The sequence below is a fragment of the Schistocerca piceifrons genome, chromosome 1 (genome assembly GCF_021461385.2).
Source record: "Schistocerca piceifrons isolate TAMUIC-IGC-003096 chromosome 1, iqSchPice1.1, whole genome shotgun sequence".
Lineage (NCBI taxonomy): Eukaryota > Metazoa > Arthropoda > Insecta > Orthoptera > Acrididae > Schistocerca > Schistocerca piceifrons.
This window is the reverse complement of record NC_060138.1, coordinates 365,558,437-365,581,198: the sequence shown is the minus strand read 5'-3', so window position 1 is coordinate 365,581,198 and position 22,762 is coordinate 365,558,437. Positions and strand designations below refer to the sequence as shown.

General features: G+C 40.0%; 1 protein-coding gene across 2 annotated transcripts in view; it reads left to right on the top strand.

Moving 5' to 3' along the window:
• The window catches only part of LOC124794703 (JNK1/MAPK8-associated membrane protein-like), a 116,289-nt gene extending 97,727 nt beyond the window's left edge, over window positions 1-18,562 (top strand). For both annotated transcript variants that reach the window (XM_047258286.1, XM_047258278.1), the window contains one exon: window positions 17,852-18,562. In XM_047258286.1, the coding sequence (XP_047114242.1) occupies window positions 17,852-18,067 (216 nt within the window). In that variant the 3' untranslated portion in view covers window positions 18,068-18,562. The remainder of the gene's footprint in view (window positions 1-17,851) is intronic.
• The last annotated feature ends 4,200 nt before the right edge of the window (window positions 18,563-22,762 follow it).

Sequence of the window (22,762 nt, the reverse complement as noted above, 5' to 3'; positions counted from 1 at the left end):
ACAGTATCAAAAACTTCACTGGATAGTTTATGTTTACGATGCAGATTTGTACTCAAGACATTCTGGTGTTTTGTAAGGTCAGTCAGAAATGCCATATCTAATATTCACTGGGGATCATCAAACTCTTTTTCTGGTGTTCCTTTCTTGTTCATGAATAATGCTTTGTCTTCACACGAGTTGCAAAAATGCTCTGAAATAACACCTGCATACAACCAGCGTACTTCACAAAAATATGGCATATCAACATAATCAGACTGTAGCTCTACTTGGGAGGATTTAAATTGACCGTGTCTCAAACCATGCTACCTCAGTTTATTAACTATTTTTACAACAACATCCATGAAACTACTTATTTTAGCACATTTTGCCATTAGATTAATGTGATATAGGATGCAGTGAATCACTGGCATTTCTTGCTGGATACCAACTTGTTTTGTCTTTTTTCTTGAAAAAGCAGTGACCCCACATTTTTTACTAATGACTGCAGGAGCTCTACCTGTTGCAGTGAATGAAAGTATTTCCCAGTATAGGTAATATTTGTCAACGGTGTTTCCTAAGCAAGAAAATGTGTTATCAGCCTTAGTGGTATCGTGCTTTGACACTAAATCAAGCAGTTCTGCCTGCATATTGAACTCGGCATCAACACCTCTCACAGATACAGCTAGCTGAGCAACATCTGTGCTTTTATCCAAAACCAAAGAGGAAAAAATCTTTAGTCTTATCTTTCAGTTGTGTTTCCATGTCATTTACCATGCCTTCGATGCGTCTGCAAACTGATCTCCATGAAAGAGGAACTGTTTAAATAACAGAAGTTCTCTTTAAAAAATTTTCCTTCACTGCAGGGATTTGTTGTTTAAGCAATTTTAAAAGCTATGTGATTGCTCACTCTCATTACGTCATCATTGTGGATGACATGGTTCTGTTCCTGTAAATGCGTTACAAGGAAGAGGTAAACTCAAGGGCAAAACCACATAATTGTTTATAAATAATAGTAATATTTTCAATAAATGACATGTATCTATGTGAACTTACTTCTCTCTTCTTTCTGTAGCTCAAGAAGTTTTTCCTTCCTTTCCTCAGTATCCAGAGTGATCACAAATTTTTCATGAAGGAGTCGAAAATGTCACTCACATTGCACTTATCGCAGGCTGATAAAATAGCGTTACAAAACAGACCCTGAGGGCCCGTTTGTGTTTTAACAAAATAGTAATCTTCTTCCCACTGTGGGTTGTAGTGTATACATTCAGTTGATTTATGTTATCAACCATTTATCCTATCACTAATTTTGTCTTACCATGAATCCCAAAGAGACTTCAACACCACTGCTAATGACACAAAGTAAACAGGCCTGTCTTACCATGCACATGTTGGTAACAAAGGAGCGAAAGGTGGAGGGGGAACTGTTGGCTGACAGCACCCATGGGCATATGCATCTGCGATAGTACATTTGCTTACCCTTGCTCCAAGGTATTGTGGCCTTAATCAGTTCTTCCAATAGTACAAGATCAGTATTTCTTTTGTCAAACTGACATCCATACCATACCTATTCCGTTATTCCTCTAATTTATCTTTTTCCTATTCGATCTAATAATTGGTAAGTACAAAATGTCAGACTGTCCCCATCTTTCCCAGCAGGGTGGTGAGAATGTTTTTTTGTTTCAGTTATAACGAAGTAAGCTTATGATTCTTACACCGAGCACAGATTTTAGTAACTCTAGATGCCTCCTGCTGTTTTGTTTGAACTCAAACCATTCAGCACACTGTCAAACTCTGGCTGCATTACTAGCTCACCTGCGTATCTTTTCTTCCTATCTATGGTACTGAGGGGGCAACTCCCTGCATTGTGTAGATTTTTTTGTGCACTCCGGCCAATAATATGTCCTTTGTTCCATATGTAATAGGTATCCCATTTTTTATTAATGGATTAGTAATTTTACTTCTTATTCCCTGAAACTGAGTTATTCTTTAACTGTACAATGTCAAATTTTCCTATGACCTTCATATTTTATTTCTTCACATCTTTCTCTCGTCCAGATGGTTGGTCCCCAGCATTTCCTGTTTCACCTTTCAATTATACCCTCTCAGTTTCCTTCTTTCGTTAAGCTGGGTTACTTCAGGAACAATTCTATGATTTTTTTCCTTCCATCTTTTCTGTGCTGGTATCGGCTGCTAAAACTTTTAATTATTCCTTACTGGTATATATTATTCTCTTCTGCCAAAGTAACTACAATATTTTCTACAGTGATCACTGATTTAGAAACTACCAAGTCATCTGGTTATTTTTTTAATTTATCAGTATCCCACTTCCACGTACAATATCACCTCTTTATTTTCCTGATTTCCAGACTTTTAACCGTCACTGCAAGGTTCTAATAATAATATCTTTCTTACTTTGGTGGGCTATATAGTCCAGTATATCATTGCTAAATAGTTATCTAGGCATGATGTAATTTTGTTGATACCTTCACATATATCTCAGTCATTTCCAACATTTGAAGCCTGTATCAACTCATTTTTTCAGCATACAGCAGTAACTGTCTTGTGTTTTCCCTACTTACAATACCAAATGTTGTTAGTTTTAACCCTCTCTTTTACATCTTTTACCAGTTGCTTGTACATTCTCATTTTTTGTCGTCAACTTGTGCCATAGCCAGGTGCCTTTAATTCTCATTGTTTTTTGTCAATTTGTGGCATAGTCCTATAAACTTGTATGTTGTTTATGAGCATTTACTTACCATTTTTCAATGTTGAGAAGAAAAGTTTAGTATTGTAATTTCTCATAGTGACTCACTTACCAATCCACAGGTCATCAGTACCTGGTGCATCTTTGATGATACTATTTTTACTACCCAAAAGTCACCTGATCACGTCTTTATCTTATTTCCATTTCACTTCACTAAACTCTCTTAAGCTTGACTTCGGACCTTCCATTTCTGTGTTCATATCAACCAATTTATGCAAAACAGTCGAACTTAAAACATCCAAAATTCCAGTCTGTAGAATTACTTCTTTCTTTTTTAATTTAAGATTAAGCCTTTGCTTTGTACCATACAGAGGGGTCATTACACATGACTTGTACTTCTGTACATCGCCATTGCCATGTGGCTGTGGATCACATTTTTAAGATTTTGTTGAGGCACTACTCACAATAATATCATAAAAGTAGAAATGTATTTTTCTATTAGGCCTACAACTTTGCTTCCACTGTTTTGGTCAAAGTTTGAGGCTTTATTGTGAAAACCTTAGAAAAAAATTTACAATTCAAAGTATTGGCCATTGCTGTCCACTTTTTTCTCCTGTCTTCCTGGCAGCACACACATCCTCTGGTGGAAGAACTGCGTGTCTTTCTGAGGAGACCCATGAATCAATTCAATTTTGCACTCATTTTGTGACTGGAGGGGCTCGTCATCCAGGTTGTCTGGCATTGATTAAAAAAAGATAGTTTTCGAAGGGAGAATATAGCAGGTAAGGTAGGATTTCCCATTTCAACATTTCCAACCATGTTTTGATTGGTTTTGTGTAATGGGGTGTAGCACTGTCATTCTGCAAAATCACCTTTTCATGTCTGTCACTGCATTGTGGCTGTTTGTCTTTAAGTGCTCAGCTGAGACACATCAATTGCTTGTGAACCTTCTGTCTTCAACGTCAAAATCACCATTCTTGAAGGGTTGAAACCTTTCTCAGGATGTTCTTTCATTAATAGATGCCTCACCACAGGCCTTATGATACATTTTATGAGCATTGTACATTTCTTCATGTTAAATCATAAAGTTAAAACTTCCCTCAAATGATGAGAATTGGTATTATAATTTGATATATTCAATCAAGGATAACTTTATGATGAAATCACATATTGACTAATATTTTGATTGTGTTATGTTTAAAAATGCCCAGGCGTATTGTGTGACACGTGTGACCTACCACCTGCACCACCACCACCACCACCACCACTTGCCACTACTGCCATCTGCTGCGAAACAATGGAAGCAAAGTTATAGAGCTAATTTACAGTATTACTGTAATACCCATATGTAACATACAGACAGTTCAGGGCAATAACAGAAAATGGACAGTGGTTGTTAAACAAAACAAAAATAGCTAATTTCTGTTTGGCTTGTCAAACCACTACAAAACAAGAACTAGATCAGTTGTTGGTGAATTAATTTGGCTGCTGTTCAGTGGTAAACGTACATCTTCCATACACAGCTCACCGGGATTTAGTAGAACAATGTGTATTCAGTTAGGAAAGTATTTACAGGAATCTCAGTTGGCAAAGTAGTAGGCCGCAGTAGTATGCTTTACTGAATCCTTATTTAGTAAGTTGTCATTGACTTCTTTCTACAAAATGTCTTTTATACTTTGTCAGCCCCATTGCCCACAACCTAACTTCCTAAGTCACTGATCATTTCCAGCTGTCTTTCCAATCAGCCATACAGGCGTTGGCCAGTGTGTCGTAAGATGCGGGCAGGACTCCATTTTGGCCGCCTGCCATATCCCTGTACCCACACAAGGTCGTCAGTGGTGAACCGGCCAAGCGAAGGCACCCGCGGCCGTGAGGTGGAAGGCCGCAGAAGATGAAGTAGCGTGCGGGGCTGTCGGCCATGTAAGAGCTCTGCTGGGATGTGGTCGCCCATGGGATGAAACGGTAAGAAGCCAGAAATTGGAGAAGCGCATCATCAGCAGCAGAAGAAGTCAGGAGTTTCCTCATCTGAGCCTTAAATGTGCGGACCAGTCGTTCAGCCTCACCGTTTGACTGTGGATGGAATAGAGGGGCTGTGACATGCATGACGCTGTGACAGGCACAAAAATCCGCAAAATTGGAAGAGGCAAATTGTGGACCATTATCAGTAACAAGAGTAGAGGGAATGCCTTCCAAAGAGAAAATGCGAGCTAGAGCATTGGTGGTTGCCGTGGTGGTAGGCGACGTGCAACGGACAATGAAAGGAAAGTTAGAGTAGGCGTCAATAACGAGAAGCCAATAAGTACCTAAAAAAGGTTCTGCAAAGTCAGCATGAATACGCTCCCAGGGCTCCTCAGGCGAAGGCCACGGTGACAAAGATGACTTCGGGGTGGCGGCCTGTGACGCACAAGGGCCGCAGGCAGTGACCATGTGTGCGATTTCAGAGTCTATGCCGGGCCAGTACACATGACAGCGCGACAGAGATTTTGTGCGAGAGACACCCCAGTGCCCTTGGTGAAGGAGGCACAAGACCAAAGCATGCAAAGACGCAGGTACCACAACACGCGGCGAAGCATTTTCGGTGGAAAGGAGGATAACACCATCCCTAGCCGTGAGGTGGTAACGCAAATCGTAGTAGTCCCGCAACGGATCAGAAGTCTTAGCGGACGGACGATCTGGCCAACCCGTCTGAATACAGCGTAAAACCCAGGAGAGGGTAGGGTCAGAACCCGTAGCAGCCGCCAGCCGGTCCCCGGTGATGGGGAACCTGTCCACAACCTGCTGCTCGGCAACATCCAGGTGGAAACACAAAAGTTCATCCCTATTGAATGCTAGATTAGGACCCATGGGAAGGCGAGACAGTGCATCAGCATTCGCCTGTTGAGCCATTGGCCGGAAATGAATCTCATAATTGAAACGACACAAGTAAAGAGCCCAATGCTGGAGGCGGTGTGCAGCCTTGTTGGGAAGTGACGTTGAAGGATGAAACAAGGAAACAAGTGGTTTGTGATCCGTAACAAGAAGAAATTTGGATCCATAGAGAAAAACACCAAACTTATGAAGAGCATAAATAAGGGCCAAAGCTTCTTTTTCAATTTGAGAATACTTTTGTTGGGCATCCGTGAGCGTTTTGGAGGCATAAGCAATGGGTTGTTCAGCACCGTCAGAAAAACGGTGCGTAAGGACTGCACCGACCCCGTATTGAGAGGCATCCGTGGCAAGAACAAGATGTTGGCCAGGTCGATGAGTAGCCAGGCATGGGGCCTGTTTCAGCATAGTCTTCAATTTCTGGAAAGCCGCATCGCATGACGCGGACCAGTAAAAAGGCACATTTTTATGCAACAGGTGATGCCACGGCTGAGCCACTGATGCAGCAGACAGTAAAAACTTGTGATAGTATGCTATTTTCCCCAAGAAGGCCTGCAGTTCCTTAACAGATGTAGGGCGAGGAAGGGCATCGATCACAGCGACAGTTTGCTGAAGCAGACGAATACCATCCCGAGAGCGTTGAAACCCCAAGTACATGATAGATGCCTGAAAAAATTTGGATTTCTGAAGATTACATAAATTGTCCCAAGAGAGAAATCTTCCGTTTATTGTAAGTCCATAATTGCCTAGTGAAAGGTGATAGGATTGGCGAACCCAACTGAAGATACGTTTAAGAATTGATGATAGTGGCAGCAGAAACAGTATCCACCTGCATGCGAACATCTCGACCAAGTATTTGGACAGTGAGGAATAACTTCCCTGAAAGGGAGGAAGTACTATTGACAGACAACACAGAATCAGAATCAGCGTCATGGTCATGAACATTGTGTACGTGGTCGGATTTGCAAACGGATGACACATGACGCTTTTTTTTGCATTTGTGACACACGGCCCACCGTTGAGGACAATCTTCTCATAAATGTTTCATAAAACACCACAGACATGAAGGAAGTTGCCGTGGGTTTTCCTGCAGTTTCTTAGAGATTTGCTTACGGTTAGGCCGAGGCTGCACTTGGGAGCGTACTGCGGCCACGTCGGCCGGTGGGGACACGCCACACGCTTCGTCAACATCACACAGAGGTTGTATTTCCCCGACGTTGCCCCGTGCCTCTATTTGCGCTCCAGTGGTGCGAGAAATTTCAAAAGACTGAGCGATGGATAGGACTTCATCTAGAGTCGGATTTGCCAACTGGAGGGCACGTTGCCTAACTTCTTTGTCAGGCGCCGATCAGGTAATAGCATCCCATACCATGGAATCGGCGTAGGATTCTTTGTGAACTTCAGTAATAAACTGACACTTTCTACTGAGGCCGTGAAGTCAGCAGCCCAAGCACGATGGGATTGATTCGGTTGTTTTTGACAACGATAAAAGGCAACACGAGAGGCTACCACATGTGTTTGCTTTTGAAAATAGATGGACAGAAGTGAGTACATTTTAGCAAAGGACAAAGATGCAGGATCTTTCAAAGGAGCCAATTGTGACAACAACCGATACATTTGAGGTGAAATCCATGAAAGGAACAGAGACTTACATGTTTGTTCGTCCGCAACATGAAATGCCAAGAAGTGCTGTCGAAGACGTTTTTCATAATCAGACCAGTCTTCCGCCATCTCGCCGTAAGGAGGAAAAGGAGGTAGAGATGACGACGAGAGACGCGCCGCATTTGATGCCACGATGAAACCACGAATCGCCTATGTGAGAAGCGTTTGCTGTTCTATGACACCTTGCAATAGTTGCTCTAAAGTAGCCATGGAAACATGTGGGTCAATGATGGAAAAGAAAAATCACTACCTCGTCGCCAATTGTTATAACTTCAAGTTGAACAAATATATTTCAAGGAAGACGCAATACATGAAAGTCACAGATCAAGTAAACAGAGTAAGACATGTGTGCACTTTAACAGTCAAATTATAACTGAGTCCGAGTCTAGCGGCCGCTGGCTGGCTGGCCGCTTAGGTGCTGCTGCTGCTGCATGGCTGGCAGACAATGCCGCATGTAGAGGACGCGCGTAACTGCGCGGCGACACTTTGAAAGATCGGCGAGTCACAACACCTGCAGATTCCAAACCCACCACACATCCCAACATTCTTCTATGCTTGACCAAAGATCCTACTCCCCATAAGTACTTCTCCTCAAACCAATGGTTCAGAGCAAAACTACCATAACTAGCATTTCTTTGAAAGTTCCAATATTTACCATAAATCATCCTGGAAATGTGCACTTGTGACTGCTGAGTAGAATGTCCTATTGTCATATTGTTATTAAATAGTAGCAATGCCTCTATGAAATTTCCTATTTCCAAAGCTTTCTTGCACATGAATATGATAATATGTATGCACAATAAAACTAAAACAAAATAGTTTCCAAGGAAAAAATAAAGACTGTATGTAAAATTAATATTGAACAGTTCATTCATCATCTTTTTCAATATTATGAGCTTCCTCATGTTTCAGATTGTGATAGAATTCATGGTAATCTGTTGAAATAATGTTCCTCTGGCAGAGGAGCAACAGATGAGAACATTTGTCCTCTGTAATTGGCAGTGTTGATGAGTATGCATATGGTGAGTCTTCTAGCACGTGCTCTACATTTGGCCTGTGATCATGAAACTTGTGCATTAAATCATTTGTTTTGTAGTCTGAGTCACTTTCATATTTAAATGACATCTTCCATGGTTCTTCCTTCCTCACCATTATTACTCGTATATCAGGCCATCTTACCTTTTCTCCCATTTTTCAGCTTTAGTCCAGTTTTGGATCTTTGATGAAGCCCCTTTGAAATCAAAAAACTCCTTCTTTGACTCTCGCACACATAATACCTTTTTCCGTTTTGCTTGGCTGTGGCCATTAGAGTGTACCACAGCTTTGGTACATAAATGTTCAAGCCATTTGTTTTGTCCCCTTTATAACACTGTGCATGCTGTCTCTTTCATTCTTAAGGATAATTAAATCATATTGTAGATTATGCCCATTGTACAGATAAATGAGAAACACGTTCATGTTATAAAAAAAAACCTCTTTAAACAATTGGAGATAAGATGTTCATATTCACTGGACATGTACATTAGTCTGTTCTGCAGAAATGATTAGCATTGGAGTCACCTCGGTTCAGTATGTGTCCTGTTACCTAGTAGGCACAGGGTCTGCCATGGGCTCTGATAACTTGTTCCTTGCATGATGGCATTGACGCATATAAGGTGTGAATGGCACCCTGTCTTATAGCCACCCATGCTGCATTCACCTGGTTCCAGAGTTAATCTGTGGTGGTTGGCACTGGGTCACAGCACTGCACCCATCATTTCACTATGTTCCACACATTTTCAGTTGGCGACAAGTCTGGTGATCTGGCGGGCCAGGGCAAAATGTTGATATCCTGTGACACCAAGAAGGTACGTGTTCATGATGCGACATATGGTCATGCATTATCTTGCTGAAAAATCATGTCTTGGGTGTTGTGCGGAAATGATATGGCTATAGGTCACAAGATGTCATTCACAGAATTTCATTCACATAGGTCACACTGGTCACAGTGCCCTGTGCATCAACTGTGATTTGTTGCTGTACCCAATAGCACCCCATACCATAAGGACTTGTGTTGGTGCCGTATATCTTATGCGAATGCAGTCACTGTGAAGCCTCTCCCCCTATCCGTGGCAAACCAAAATGTGGCGATCATTTTCACACAAACAGAACCTGCATTCATCTGAAAATGCTATCTGATGCTAGTCTTGTCCCCAGTGATATCATTCCATACGCTATTACCACCTAGCATGTTTCTGCACATTCGTGAAGAGAAGTGGACGATGGACACATAACCCGTGCATTAATAAACAGCAACTGGTTGTCACCCCTGATAGTGCATGATGTGTTGCCGAGGAGAACACAGATCTGTCCTGCAATGCCTTTTGGATCAGATGTCAATCTTCCCAGGGGGTGGTATGGGTGGTGTGACCTAACCCATTTCATTGTGTTCTACCTTCTGTGAACCATGTGGTACACACTTGTTGTACTGCCAAAACACTTCGTCCTACATGAGCAGCAGTTTCCCAAATGGCTGCATCACATTCTCTCATGCCACTAATGCACCCTCTTTTAAACTCGATATGATGGTATAGTTCGAGCATATGTCTGGGAAGCATCCTGCGCGTCTGCTCAAATCACACTGATCCATTACATTTGCTTTATAACAACAACAAGAGACACTGGCACATTTTACCAGTAGTTGGTGTTGCGCTACAGCATCAATGTTGACCTTGAGCCCACAGGCTGACACAGTTAAAATGCTAATCATTTGTTCAGAACATACTGATGTACATGTCCTGTGAATATGACCATCCTATCTCTAGTTGTTCATAGTATTCTGCTTTTTATGAACATGAGTGTATAAATCTTTTTCGGTTCTGACTATTCCAATTGTCAGGAAAGAAAGAAACATACATCTTCTAGCCTTTCTCACTTTGCTGCTTCAGGAATTTATAGGTATGCCTAAGCTTCCTCTACGTCCACTTATCTTGTGCCACATGAACCACATTCCCTTTTGTATTCCCATGTTGTAGGTAGTCAGATTGCAGGTGCTCAGGTTTCTTTTGTAATAGAGCAAAGGATACTTCACAGTGTGGAGTGTAGAGTACCTACTGTGAATCAAAATAAGCACATAGAAATGTACTGTCAGTTTGCACCTACAACTTGTCAGCATCTTCTTCTGCTTGAGCCATGTATTTGTTTTACTGATGCCTTTGCATTTCTTCCTCTAAAACAGTCTTATTTTCTGGTTCAGCATTCAACAATTTTAAGTTTGAAAAACTCAAGATTGTATTCTGTATTAAAAACTTATCATACACCCAATCTGATGCATGTTCATTCTTCTCCTATTGGTACTTCTGAATGAACATTCCATGCATCTTTCAAGTGCTGAGGGTGCTAACTTGGTATAGCCATTGTAGCGGTTCTGCCTGCTTTTATTTCTTCTTCGTTTGTTGTCCTCGGTGTCGACATACTGCATTGCTACACTGGCTGAAAAATGGGTTGTGGATCCCGGCACTGACTATTGTACGTAATGTAGCTGACAGGTGCTCTGTTGCATTTCACTGTACATTAATTTCACTGTTCACAGCTCCCTAATAATACACAGTTATATGGCCAGTGTACTATTGTTTATCTTCCGATAAGCCTCATTAATAGGTTGCAGGCGAATGCCCACATACTGCTACAGTAGTTTACTGCTGAACATCTACGAGCAGTAAAACCCTAACTACAAAGTTCACAGTTCTTGAAGAATAGAAAGGTACATATGGAGCAGACACTGTCATTGTTTTTACACACGGCCTAAATGTTTTACACTTATTCCACAGTTGAAGCATTGTTGTTGTTCTAACCAACACAGGTTTCTCGTCTGAAACTCGGCCATGGACTGACTGTTTCATGACCAAAAATCGGGCTCTTATATATCTTCAGAATAATGGGTACTGAAAATACATTGTTCAGAGTTAATTTTTACAGAAATTACAATTAAAACTTAACTCATTCGATCAACTGAATACATCGAAAAAATGGTCCTTTTTAACAGTTTCTTCTACTGCATGAGTTAAGCTGAGTTATATGTTTAAATCATGAACTTAACAAATATAAGCACACAAACAATACTTCTGACAAAACTGTTAATTACTTTGGAATTAATTCAGTGCATGTTTTGCTAACATGTTCTTGAATAGAGCCAAATAGATACTTTAAGATGAGTAGTATTTTGTCTTCCAAATGTTTATAATTAGTACAGAGTTTATATTTGTTTATATCTCAACAATAGAATTTAAGTTGCAAAGCAATTACTGATTCCACCCTATAATGAAAGATACTAACTTGGAATAGTCAAAACAAATTAGAAAATCAATTACATACATAAAACTAAGCACGAAATTTGATCTGGTGTTATATTCTTTAAAACTGAGGGCCAACCTTTCCCTTTTATGGAAATGCAGATAATATTCACATACATTAACGGTAAATAGTTAAAAGTAACAAAATGAATTTAAGGAGGCAGATGGCAAAATAATAGGGGAATTAAAATTATCCCAGCTTGCTTCATCACACCGTGAACTGTTCTTTCTAATATGGTGTGATTCTGCTTTTTGAAGTGAATCTATGTGATTTTTTTCCTTCCATAATTTGATATGATGATCATTGATAATTAGTGGGCATATCACATTTGCTCTCAATCACAACACCTTCTGGATGGTTTTCCCTACAATTTTTTGTACCCACAGATCAGTAATACCAAAAGTATGCAAAAAACATAGTTCTGCATACCTTTTCTTCTTTATTTTTAAGAATAAATGTATACCGTAGTGTGCAAGTACACCTGGACATGATACCATCGTCCAAACTGTTACAAATTCTTATTCATGGAATTTTCGTGATCAACTTGCTCAGATAATCATGGTTCCTATATGTACTTTCTAAACCATAACATTTCTCAAACCATTTCTTTCTATGATCTAATGATAATTTATCTTTACACTTCCACCTTGCAGTTATTCCACCATCAAATCCATCAGCTTTTCGTGCATTTCTTTTCCACTTGAATTAATGTATGCTTTTCCATTCTGATAAGTTTCTTTCTTAATGTTTCTCCTCCATTTCCACTCCTCACATTTTTGTTTGTGAAGAGAGAGAGTGAGAGAGAGAGAGAGAGAGAGAGAGAGAAAATCTGAAAGGTTACTTCGAATGTAACAGGCTTATTATACTTCTGTAATATCAGTTGCCTGTGCTTGTTTTGGTGTTTCATCAGGGTTGTCTATTGACTTCCCATGAACACCATTATCTACCTATCTGAATTCGCAGTTATGAGATCCTGCACTTCTTGGCAAGCATGTAGAATTCCTACACTAAATATAATAATATTTTCACTTAATAGTGCTTAGCCTGCAACTGTTTCATTACTTTCTTGATTGTTCAAGAAATGTATTCACAATTGCAAGTATGATGCGATTACAGCTACACAATGTATTAGTGACAAATGAAAATTGTGCCGGACTGTGACTCGAACCCAGATGTCCCACTTTATGTGAGTGGTCACTGTAATTGCATTGGCCATCCGAGCATGCCCCCAGAATTGATCCAAACTTACATAGGTCTCTATGTGTCTACATCCTGTACTCTCACAATTGCTGTGTTTCCCGTACTGGGTGAGAGTTATGATTATTGTCGTGGCATGAAATACTATATTGCAGTGCCTGTGTTTTTATGATGTTCTCTGCAAATGTCCTTCAGACATGTATGCGTGCAACCCCTTTTCCTGAGCATTACAATGAGAGTTCAGTGAACCATGAACCAGCAGACTGTGTTGCAATATACAAACTTTGTTTGTTTGTTTGGTAAAATAAAATTGTAAAAACAGTTATAATAAAATGCCACACAAGCTGCCGAAGGTATTAGTGCAAAATGAATTTTCTTCGAAAATGTAGCTAAGATAATATTGATCTGAACCTTCAAAATGAGAATATACGTAAACAAATCTGCAGCACATTTATGGGCACCGTCTAATGCCAACGTTTTTATGGACCATCTAGAAGGAATTTTTTCTAGCTATGAGGACCCTAAACTGCCTCATACTGAGTGATGATATTTCCAAAATGTGGAACCAGGACCAAGATGCTCCTCATTCCTGCATAATCTTAACACTTCTCACCTGATCCTCTTCGTCTCAGTGGGCCATTGCCCTGGATGTTGACCTCCATCTCTCAGATAGTTCCATACTGCACAGCCAAGTACTTCTTTTCATATCTAATCCACAAACATATGTCGTGTATCATATCCACACATGCTCCTAATTCTTCAACAACACCCACTAACCAGTTGCAAAAAAGCATCCACATTGTTACCAAATATTGTAATGACTTTTTATTACCCATTATTACCTCAGACTGGAATAACTTAACCACATCTTCCACTGGGGTTCAGATACCTTACACCATGCATCGAAATGATGAAAGTAGTATTCTCCCACGCACACAACTATGTTGTATCTTTATCTTACTTTATGCCATGCCTAACCCCAACTCCTTACCATGTGGGTTTTATCTTTATGAAAAACTCAAGTGCAAGACCTATTCCACATGCCAATCCAGCACATTCTATTCCAGTGCTTTCAGATGCATGTCCTATTCCATCACAGGCAGGGTCACCCGTGAAAGCAGTCAAGTCATATATTAACTCTGCTGATATTTGTGTGCATCCTATTGTGAGCTTGACCATCAACTAGTTGCCCATGTGGATTAATGGCCAGACCATATTGTTTCCAAGAGCAAAGTTGACCACCCAATGTCAGAGAGGGTTACTGAGATCACAGTGCTAGACTAAAATTATTGCTTCACAACCTGTGCCATTTGGATACTACAGTCAGTACCAGCTTCTCTGAATTGTATACACTGGATTTATCCTTAAGACATCCTTTGATCCGACATCCCGCAGTTATTCTGTCCTCAGTCTTCACTAGCCCATAGGAAACAACTGCCATTACTCCTTTCCTCCCCTCTCCTTCCCCCTCTCCCATTCTTCATCATTGTCCAATGATCTGTCCATTAATATTCCACCAAAATGTCCTCTTCGCTATCTCTCTCTTCCTATGTACTATCAAGTTACCTCTACTTCCCCACCCACTTGATCACATAACATCTAATCACCAACACACACACACACACACACACACACACACACCCTGTTTCTTCAGTTACCACACACAACTTCCCCTGTCTGTGCATTCACTGGGCAAGCTCACCCTGCCCATGCTGCATGCAGTGATTATCTTCACTCCTTCCATTGGTTGCACTTTCTAGTCGAATAAAGGAATCTTAGATGGTCACTTTTTTTTCAGTTTTGAATAATCTAAATGAACTAACAAAAATGTCAGTAGATAAAAGTAGATGCTAACAAATAAGTGGCAACATATTAAAGATTCAGGTCGCATGAATATAGCAGCATGGTGCAGCAGCTTCTCATATCCCTTCACGATCTCTTCTTTTAAACATGTACCACTTTTGCAAATTTTTTAATTATTCTTCTGTATGTATTCTTTTCTTTTTCCAAGTTCTTAATGTAATTTCCATCCTTTTTCTCAGCAATAGTTTAAAATTTTGCTGTCTTTTCTATGTCTGCTGATTGTGTCCTCTCTTCATTCTTTCCATAGTGCCATTTTACATCTGCTTTTATCATACTGAACAAGTTGTTTCATGTTCCTGTGATGATCCTGCTTATGTGTCGTATACTTTATTATTCCAAGCATTCTTATTTACTCCCCTCCACTCTCTGTCTCCAAACTCCGTACGTTGTTTACTATGGTTTCTGTGTTTTACAAAGAAATGGTTAAGTTGCTGTGTTCATGATTAATGTTTTCTGGTTTAAAATATGTGATCGTCTTGTTATGAACATTTTATTTACTCCCTTTCAAATCTAGAGATCTGCTTTTAAGTTTTTAATGCAATTACTTTGGGTTTCTGAAGATATTTTTAGCTTCTATATAATTAGGAGTAAAGAAAACAACTCACCAAATAGGAAACACATTGAGTCATTGAGGGGTTGTTTTGAGTAGAGTGGGTGAGGGGTGAAAGGAGGCAGGAAGCAGGAGTGACTGTTAGGGGTTGATGGCTGACACTGAGAGTGAGGCAGCAGGTGCATGGGATATATATGCAACTCAGGCACAGGCATAACTGAGTTCGTGCAGTGCTTGATGACAGTGAGGTGGAGGAGTGGGTGAGGAGGGAGGAAGCAGAACAAAGGAAGGAGAGACTGCAGGGAATAGGGTGTGGATTCAAGATGGGTGAAGTTAAGATTTTGAGCCAAAGTGTAAGTGGATTTGAGGCTTGAGGGTTAGTGGAGATTGAGATCAGAAAGGTTACAGGAACAAGAGATATGTTGCAAGGATAACTGAAATCTACAGTATAAAGAGAAGCTAGCGTGGGGTGGGGGATGTATTTTCAGTTTTGCTTTTTCTGATGTGTAAATAGAGTCAGCCTAATGAATGAATGCTCATGGCCTGTTCTCTGCAATAATAAACATTCACATCATTTTATGCTTAATTTGCAGATGCATTTATTTTTGTTTCATGTTGCAAATACAATAGAACCTTGATTAACTGTCTCTTTGGGGACTAGGGGTTGGTTAGAACGCTAAAAAGGTCAGATAATCTGAGGATAATGAAACAAGTCATTTACAGAGCTCAACCAGATATAATACATCAAAATTTTTAAAAAGCCCTACATTTCTAATAAAGACAATGGAAAACAGAACATTTTGGACACTGAAAATCTACTTAAAAATACTTATAATGTTTTTCTTTTAGTATCCTAAACTGTGACTTTACAGCTGCATCACTCCACTTCTTTTCCCATAATATTTTCATGCCCATAGCTGTTGACTGTTGTTCCAGTTATTTGAGGGCAGTCTCAAACACATGCTTTGCTGCAGAGTGGCTGATGTTTTCATCTCTTCCTTTTCTTCATCTGACTCCTCTCGCTCAACACTGTGCTGTTGGAAAAGAAGATCAGTGATCAGATCACTGATCTCAAAGTTCTTCATTGGTTGTTAGCCATTCCTCTGTATCAGCAGGCCGAATATCATTCTGAAGGGTTTGAAAATCTGTGACTATATCTGCAGTATCTGATTCAAGTTTGTGGAAGTTGTTGCTCCTAGTTTAGGCTAAGACACACCTCCTTCCATGATTTTCTTAGATTGGTTTCCTTATGCTCTTCCCAAGCTTAAGCAACTGGGTAAATTGCATCTTTTATGTTGAGGCTTTGCATTGCTACAAAAAGATCACAATCCTCTTCTATTGTTCTGTTGTCTCTAACAAAGCTCTGATGTATTTCCTTTGGTTATATCATTTTAACCATTCATTAACACCTCACTTCATTGCTTGGATTATTGAGGACATGTTTGGAGGGGGGGAGGGGGGGCAAAAACATAGCTTTTATGTCTCCTTGCTGGAGTTCATACTCAGAGGGGTCACTTGGGACATTTTCCAGCCACATAATTGCACGGGGTGGTAAGTTTTTTGATTTAAAGTATTTTTTAACATCCAGAACAAATGCATCAAAAAGACAGTCTTAAACAAATTACCATTCATTCTAGCAGTACTTTGAGATTTGTAAGCAAGAAGTGCTGATTCTGTAAATGTTTCATTCTTTGAGGCAAGAGGTTTTTGAGGGAGCATTTTATAGTTTAGCCCCATTTTGTCAATATTGTATAACTGGTCAGCTACCAATTTATTTTCTGAGACTTTTTTTTTCAAATTTTTCAACAAACTCCCTATGTGTATGATCATCAGCAGAAAGTTTTTTTGCGTAATGCCTTGACAGCTTTTCCACTGGTGCAGCTTTTCCACTGGTCAAGCCAACCTTCACTAGCTTGGAATTCATTTTCTTCTCTCCCTCCCCAGATATTGGTGCCACTTAAAACTTTTTCTTTAAAGTAGGGTCCTGTTATGTCTTTCCTAACAAAATCGAACCGACAAAGTGTCATCAGAGAACTATAGTTTTGGCTTTTTCAACCATTTTCACCATCTACAGCTGTAATGAAAAAGCTTCAAGATCTTTTCAGTTCTTTTTCCAGCCCTTAAGGTTGTCAGTGCAACATTCATTTCAGAGACTGATTTAGTAACTGACTCACCTTCATCAAGTCTTTGCAGAACACTTAAGTTTCTGTTCAATTGTACACATAGCATGTTTCCATTTCAGATTTGTAGCCATTTTTAGTTGAACATGTGATTGGATAATTCGAGGAGTTGGTTAGTCATAAGTATGGTAATCAAGGTTCTACTGTAAGTATGTTTTGTACATAAACATGAAATTAAAAAAGAGATACCAACAATTGAATCAGAGTTACTACATCTCACTGGTACAATAAACACAGTCAATGCCTTTCTTCAGTGATTACAGTACCAGAATATACAGTGTAGTCCTTTCATCTTTGCTGAAGAAGAAGAAGAAGAGAGTAGGAAAAGAAATTTGCATTCAGACATCAGTGTAATAATGCAATATATTTTTTAAGCATGTTGATGTATGTAAATACTTATCATACATGAAAAGCAGTAATATTACCTGCAAGATGTACTTCATTTTACTCAGTTAAATGTTGTAAACATGTTGCATTTTTCTTCTGCTGGCTGAAATATTTGTTTAATGTGTGTTACAGTCGATGCGGTACTTGGTTGTCAGCACTGTAACAGAAGTACGTAATGGTGTGATTCTGATAGGTCATTGGCTGCTTCATGCATATGGAATAATTGCAATAACTCAGCTCCAGGATCCAGTTCTACACTCCTCTCTTGTAGCATTGGTGCCTTTACCTGCAGTGTTCTATATCCTGACTGCCAGGTTTACTGATCCCAGCAAACATCATGTAGATTGATGTATAGAGCAGCAGGTTACATAATGTGTTTTGCATTAATGTTCCTTGCAAATACATGAGATGAATTTTTGCAAACTTTATTTGTCCTGAGCTTAGTATTTTTGTTACAAAAAAACTAACACTTTATATTGTAAGGGCTGCAGTAACACATCGTGAAAAGGGTGTAGCCCTTTATTAACATTTATTACCATTTATTGCTCTTGTATACCAAATGTGCATATGATGTATGAATTTTGTGTTTTTTCTATGTGAAAATGGTATTGATCTGTGTTAGCCTGTACCTCAAAAAAAATCTCATAATCCACACTGCTGCCTCGTATTAAGAGTGTAAGAATATGTCCCAAATTTCTTCCCTTGCCAGTTTGTATTATACATGAAATGTAACCTGTTGCTACATTTCCCAGTTACCACGTTTGAAAAAGTGATGCCAGATAAATGAAAAATACTTCTGTAAGTAATATAATAAAATGTGTGGTTTTATATGAGGGATCATAATTTTTGTGTTGATGTTCAATTTATTCCTTTATCCACTATACTTCCTCCCTTTTCCAGACATTAAATAAGAGTAATATTTAATAATACATTAGAGTTCATTAAATTTTCAACTGCTGGATGGAGTGTGATTTTGAATATTAAATTTAGAGAGCTGTATGAAACAGAGTTCTACAGGTGACTACTCTCAGCTGCACTGAAACTTTTTGAGCTTGGGTATGAATAGCACCTTATTGTGGAAGTTGCATACATTTTTGCAACCAGTGTCTGCTTCACAAACAACAGGTGGCCTTTTAATGAAGCTTGATTTTTAGAATGTTATCATCACGAAGTGCTCCAGTAGTTCATTGATGGTGATGTAGACAGCTGTCAGCTGAGAATTGTGCTTGACAATAGCATATCACAAAAACTAGTACTCATGTAACTGATGAGGATAGTACACTGCTGGTCATTAAAATTGCTACACCACGAAGATGACATGCTACAGACGCGAAATTTAACCGACAGGAAGAAGATGCTGTGATATGCAAATGATTAGCTTTTCAGAGAATTCACACAAGTCGGGTGCCAGTGGCAACACCTCCAACGTGCTGACATGAGGAAAGTTTCCAACCGATTTCTCATACACAAACAGCAGTTGACCGGCGATGCCTGGTGAAACATTGTTGTGATGCCTCGTGTAAGGAGGAGAAATGCATACCATCACGTTTCCGACTTTGATAAAGGTTGGATTGTAGACTATCGCGATTGCAGTCTATCGTATTGCGACATTGCTGCTCGCGTTGGTCGAGATCCAATGACTGTTAGCAAAATATGGAATCGGTGGGTTCAGGAGGGTAATACGGACTGCCGTGCTGGATCCCAACGGCCTCGTATCACTAGCAGTCGAGATGACAGGCATCTTATCCACTTGGCTGTAACGGATCGTGCAGCCACGTCTAGATCCCTGAGTCAACAGATGGGGACGTTTGCAAGACAACAACCATCTGCATGAACAGTTTGACGACGTTTGCAGCAGCATGGACTATCAGCTCAGAGACCATAGCTGCATTTACCCTTGATGCTGCATCACAGACAGGAGCACCTGCGATGGTGTACTCAACAATGAACCTGGGTGCGCGAATGGCAAAACGTCATTTTTTCGGAAGAATCCAGGTTCTGTTTACAGCATCATGATGGTCACATCCGTGTTTGGCAACATCGTGGTGAACGCACATTGGAAGCGTGTATTCGTCATTGCCATACTGGCGTATCACCCTATGGCGGTGCCATTGGTTACACGTCTCAGTCACCTCTTGTTCACACTGACGGCACTTTGAACAGTGGACATTACATTTCAGATGTGTTACGACCCGTGGCTCTACCCTTCATTCGATCCCTGCGAAACCCTACATTTCAGTAGGATAATGCATGACCGCATGTTGCAGGTCCTGTACGGGCCTTTCTGGATACAGAAAATGTGCGACTGCTGCCCTGCCCAGCACATTCTCCAGATCTCTCACCAATTGAAAACGTCTGGTCAATGGTGGCTAAGCAACTGGCTCGTCACAATACGCCAGTCACTACTCTTGATGAACTGTGGTATCGTGTTGAAGCTGCATGGGCAGCTGTACCTGTACACACCATCAAGCTCTGTTTGACTCAATGCCCAGGTGTATCAAGGCCGTTATTACAGCCAGAGGTGGTTGTTCCGGGTACTGATTTCTCAGGACCTCTTGACCCAAATTGCGTGAAAATGTAATCACATGTCAGTTCTAGTATAATATATTTGTCCAATGAATACCTGTTTATCATCTGCATTTCTTCTTGGTGTTAATGGCCAGTAGTGTAATTTCTCGTATACCGCTTTAACAGGGCACTTGGCAATGCCTACTATGTCAGCAGCGCAGCAATGAAATACAGCTACATACCTCAAAATTTCTGCTGTGAACATGTCTCAGTTTCTCCAACAAATAATTCTGCTTGTCATCCACTATTACCACTTACATTTCCATTTGCCATGTGGTCAGGAAAACTGAAGGTACAGGTACACTTGTTATTAATAGATTGCATTTGTTATGTGATACTGGAAAATCCTGGGTGGAGTACTAACACTGGACCAAGTAAAGAAAGTAACTCACCATGTGGCAGAGACAATGAGCTGGACACACACACACAAAACGGAATGCCTCAGCTTATCCTATGAATTCACATTCTTCTTCAGAATACACGTCTCTATTATCTCAGGCCTGCAGATCACAATATTGTGTCTGTGTGTGAAACAAAAAACTAGTTTCTGAGCTGAGATTTTATGTTCTTAATCTTGCACCTGATACCTAATACCAAATTTGCAGCTGGGTTAGCTCCTCTTCTAACTATAAGCTATTTTAGATCCCTCAAGCAAAGAACCCATTTCTTGGAGAAACATGCAGTTCACACTTATCTACACAAAGGGTAGTAGAAATGACCCACAAAACTACTGTCCAATACTCTTGACATCGATTTGCTAGACTCTTAGAACATATTCAGAGGTCATACATAATGACAAATGTTGAACCGAATGAACTCCTCGATGCCAACTGGCATGGATTCCGAAAACTTCAGTCTGTGAAACCCATCTTGCACTTTTCTCACATGTCATGCTGAAAGCTTTGGATCAAGGTCGATGTAGTATTTCTAGATTTCCAAAAAATTTGACTCAGTACAACACCTATGCTTATTGTAAAAAGTGTGATTATATGGGGTACCAAGTGAAATTTGTGACTGGCTTGAGGACTTTATGGTAGGGAAGATGCAGCAGTTATCTTGGATGGAGATTCATTGTCAGATGTATAAGTAACTTCGGGTGTGCCACAAGGAAGTATGTTGGGGACCCTTGCTGTTCATGTTATATATTGATGACATTGCAGATGATGCAGTTATCTACAGTGAAGTACTATCTGAAAGAAGCTGTGTAAATATTCAGTCAGATCTTGGTAAGATTTCAGAGTGGTGCAAAGATTGACAACTTGCTCTTAATGTTCAGAAATGTGAAATTATGCACATTACTAAATGAAAAAACATGGTATCCTGTGACTATAATATCAGCACATCACAGTTGTAATTGGCCAACTCATACAAATCTTTGTATGTGACCTTATGTAGGGATATGAAATGGAATGATCATATAGGCTCAGTTGTGGGTAAAACAGATAATAGACTTCTGTTTATTGGTAGAATACTGGGGAAATGCAACCAGCCTACAAAGGAGATTGCATAGAAAACACTTATGTGACCAATTCTAGAATATTGCTCAAGTGAGTGGGACCTATACCAAATAGCATTAACAGGGGATACTGAACATATACAGAGAAGGGCAGCACAAATGGTGACAGATTTGTTTAGTCTGTGGGAAAGTGTCACAGAGATACTTAAAGAACTGAACTGGTAGGCTCTTGAAGACAGACAAAAACCATCTTGAGAAAGTCTACTAACAAAGTTTCAAGAACTGGTTTTAAATGATGACTCTAGGAGTATACTACAATCCCCTATTTATCACTCACATTGGGATCATGAGGATAAGATTAGAATAATTACTGCACACACAGGGGCATTCACCCCTGGGACATAACTCCTGCTTCGCACCTCATGGTGGCTGCAGAGTATAGATTTAGATATAAATGTAGTAATGTTTCCCTAACAAACTTACAATTTTAATTACAAAATAGTGAAACAAGGTGTTGCAGACCCTGCACAAAAAACAGCATTTGACACACGTATGTTCAATGACTACACTATTATGAAAACATGAAATAGTCTCAAAATTTGCAAATGCTGGAAAAAGTCACTCACTGATGTGGCACTAGACAAAAGCATGGTAGGAATAACAATACTAAGCAAACGCAACCTTGAGCCCAAGCATCACCAGCACTGTTTTGATAATTTTTTACTTAAGACATGGAATTAATTGTATATGGTGGTAGAAGCAACACAGAACACCAGTCTACATGCCTGGCTGTGTAGCAGATGTTATAATGGCATGGGTGGTCTCGAACCTCACAGTAAGCATTGCCATGTACTGTGCCTGTCGCAGTGTGCAGCAGAAGGTGATGTTGACACTGCAAGGAGCAGGTGAAGACTGAGCTTGAGGCTAAGTCAATGGAAGCCTTGTTAGGGACCCAGCTATTATGTCCCGGTAGCCAGCGATCTTAGTAAGGTATCTGACGGTATGGCAGGATTGACAGC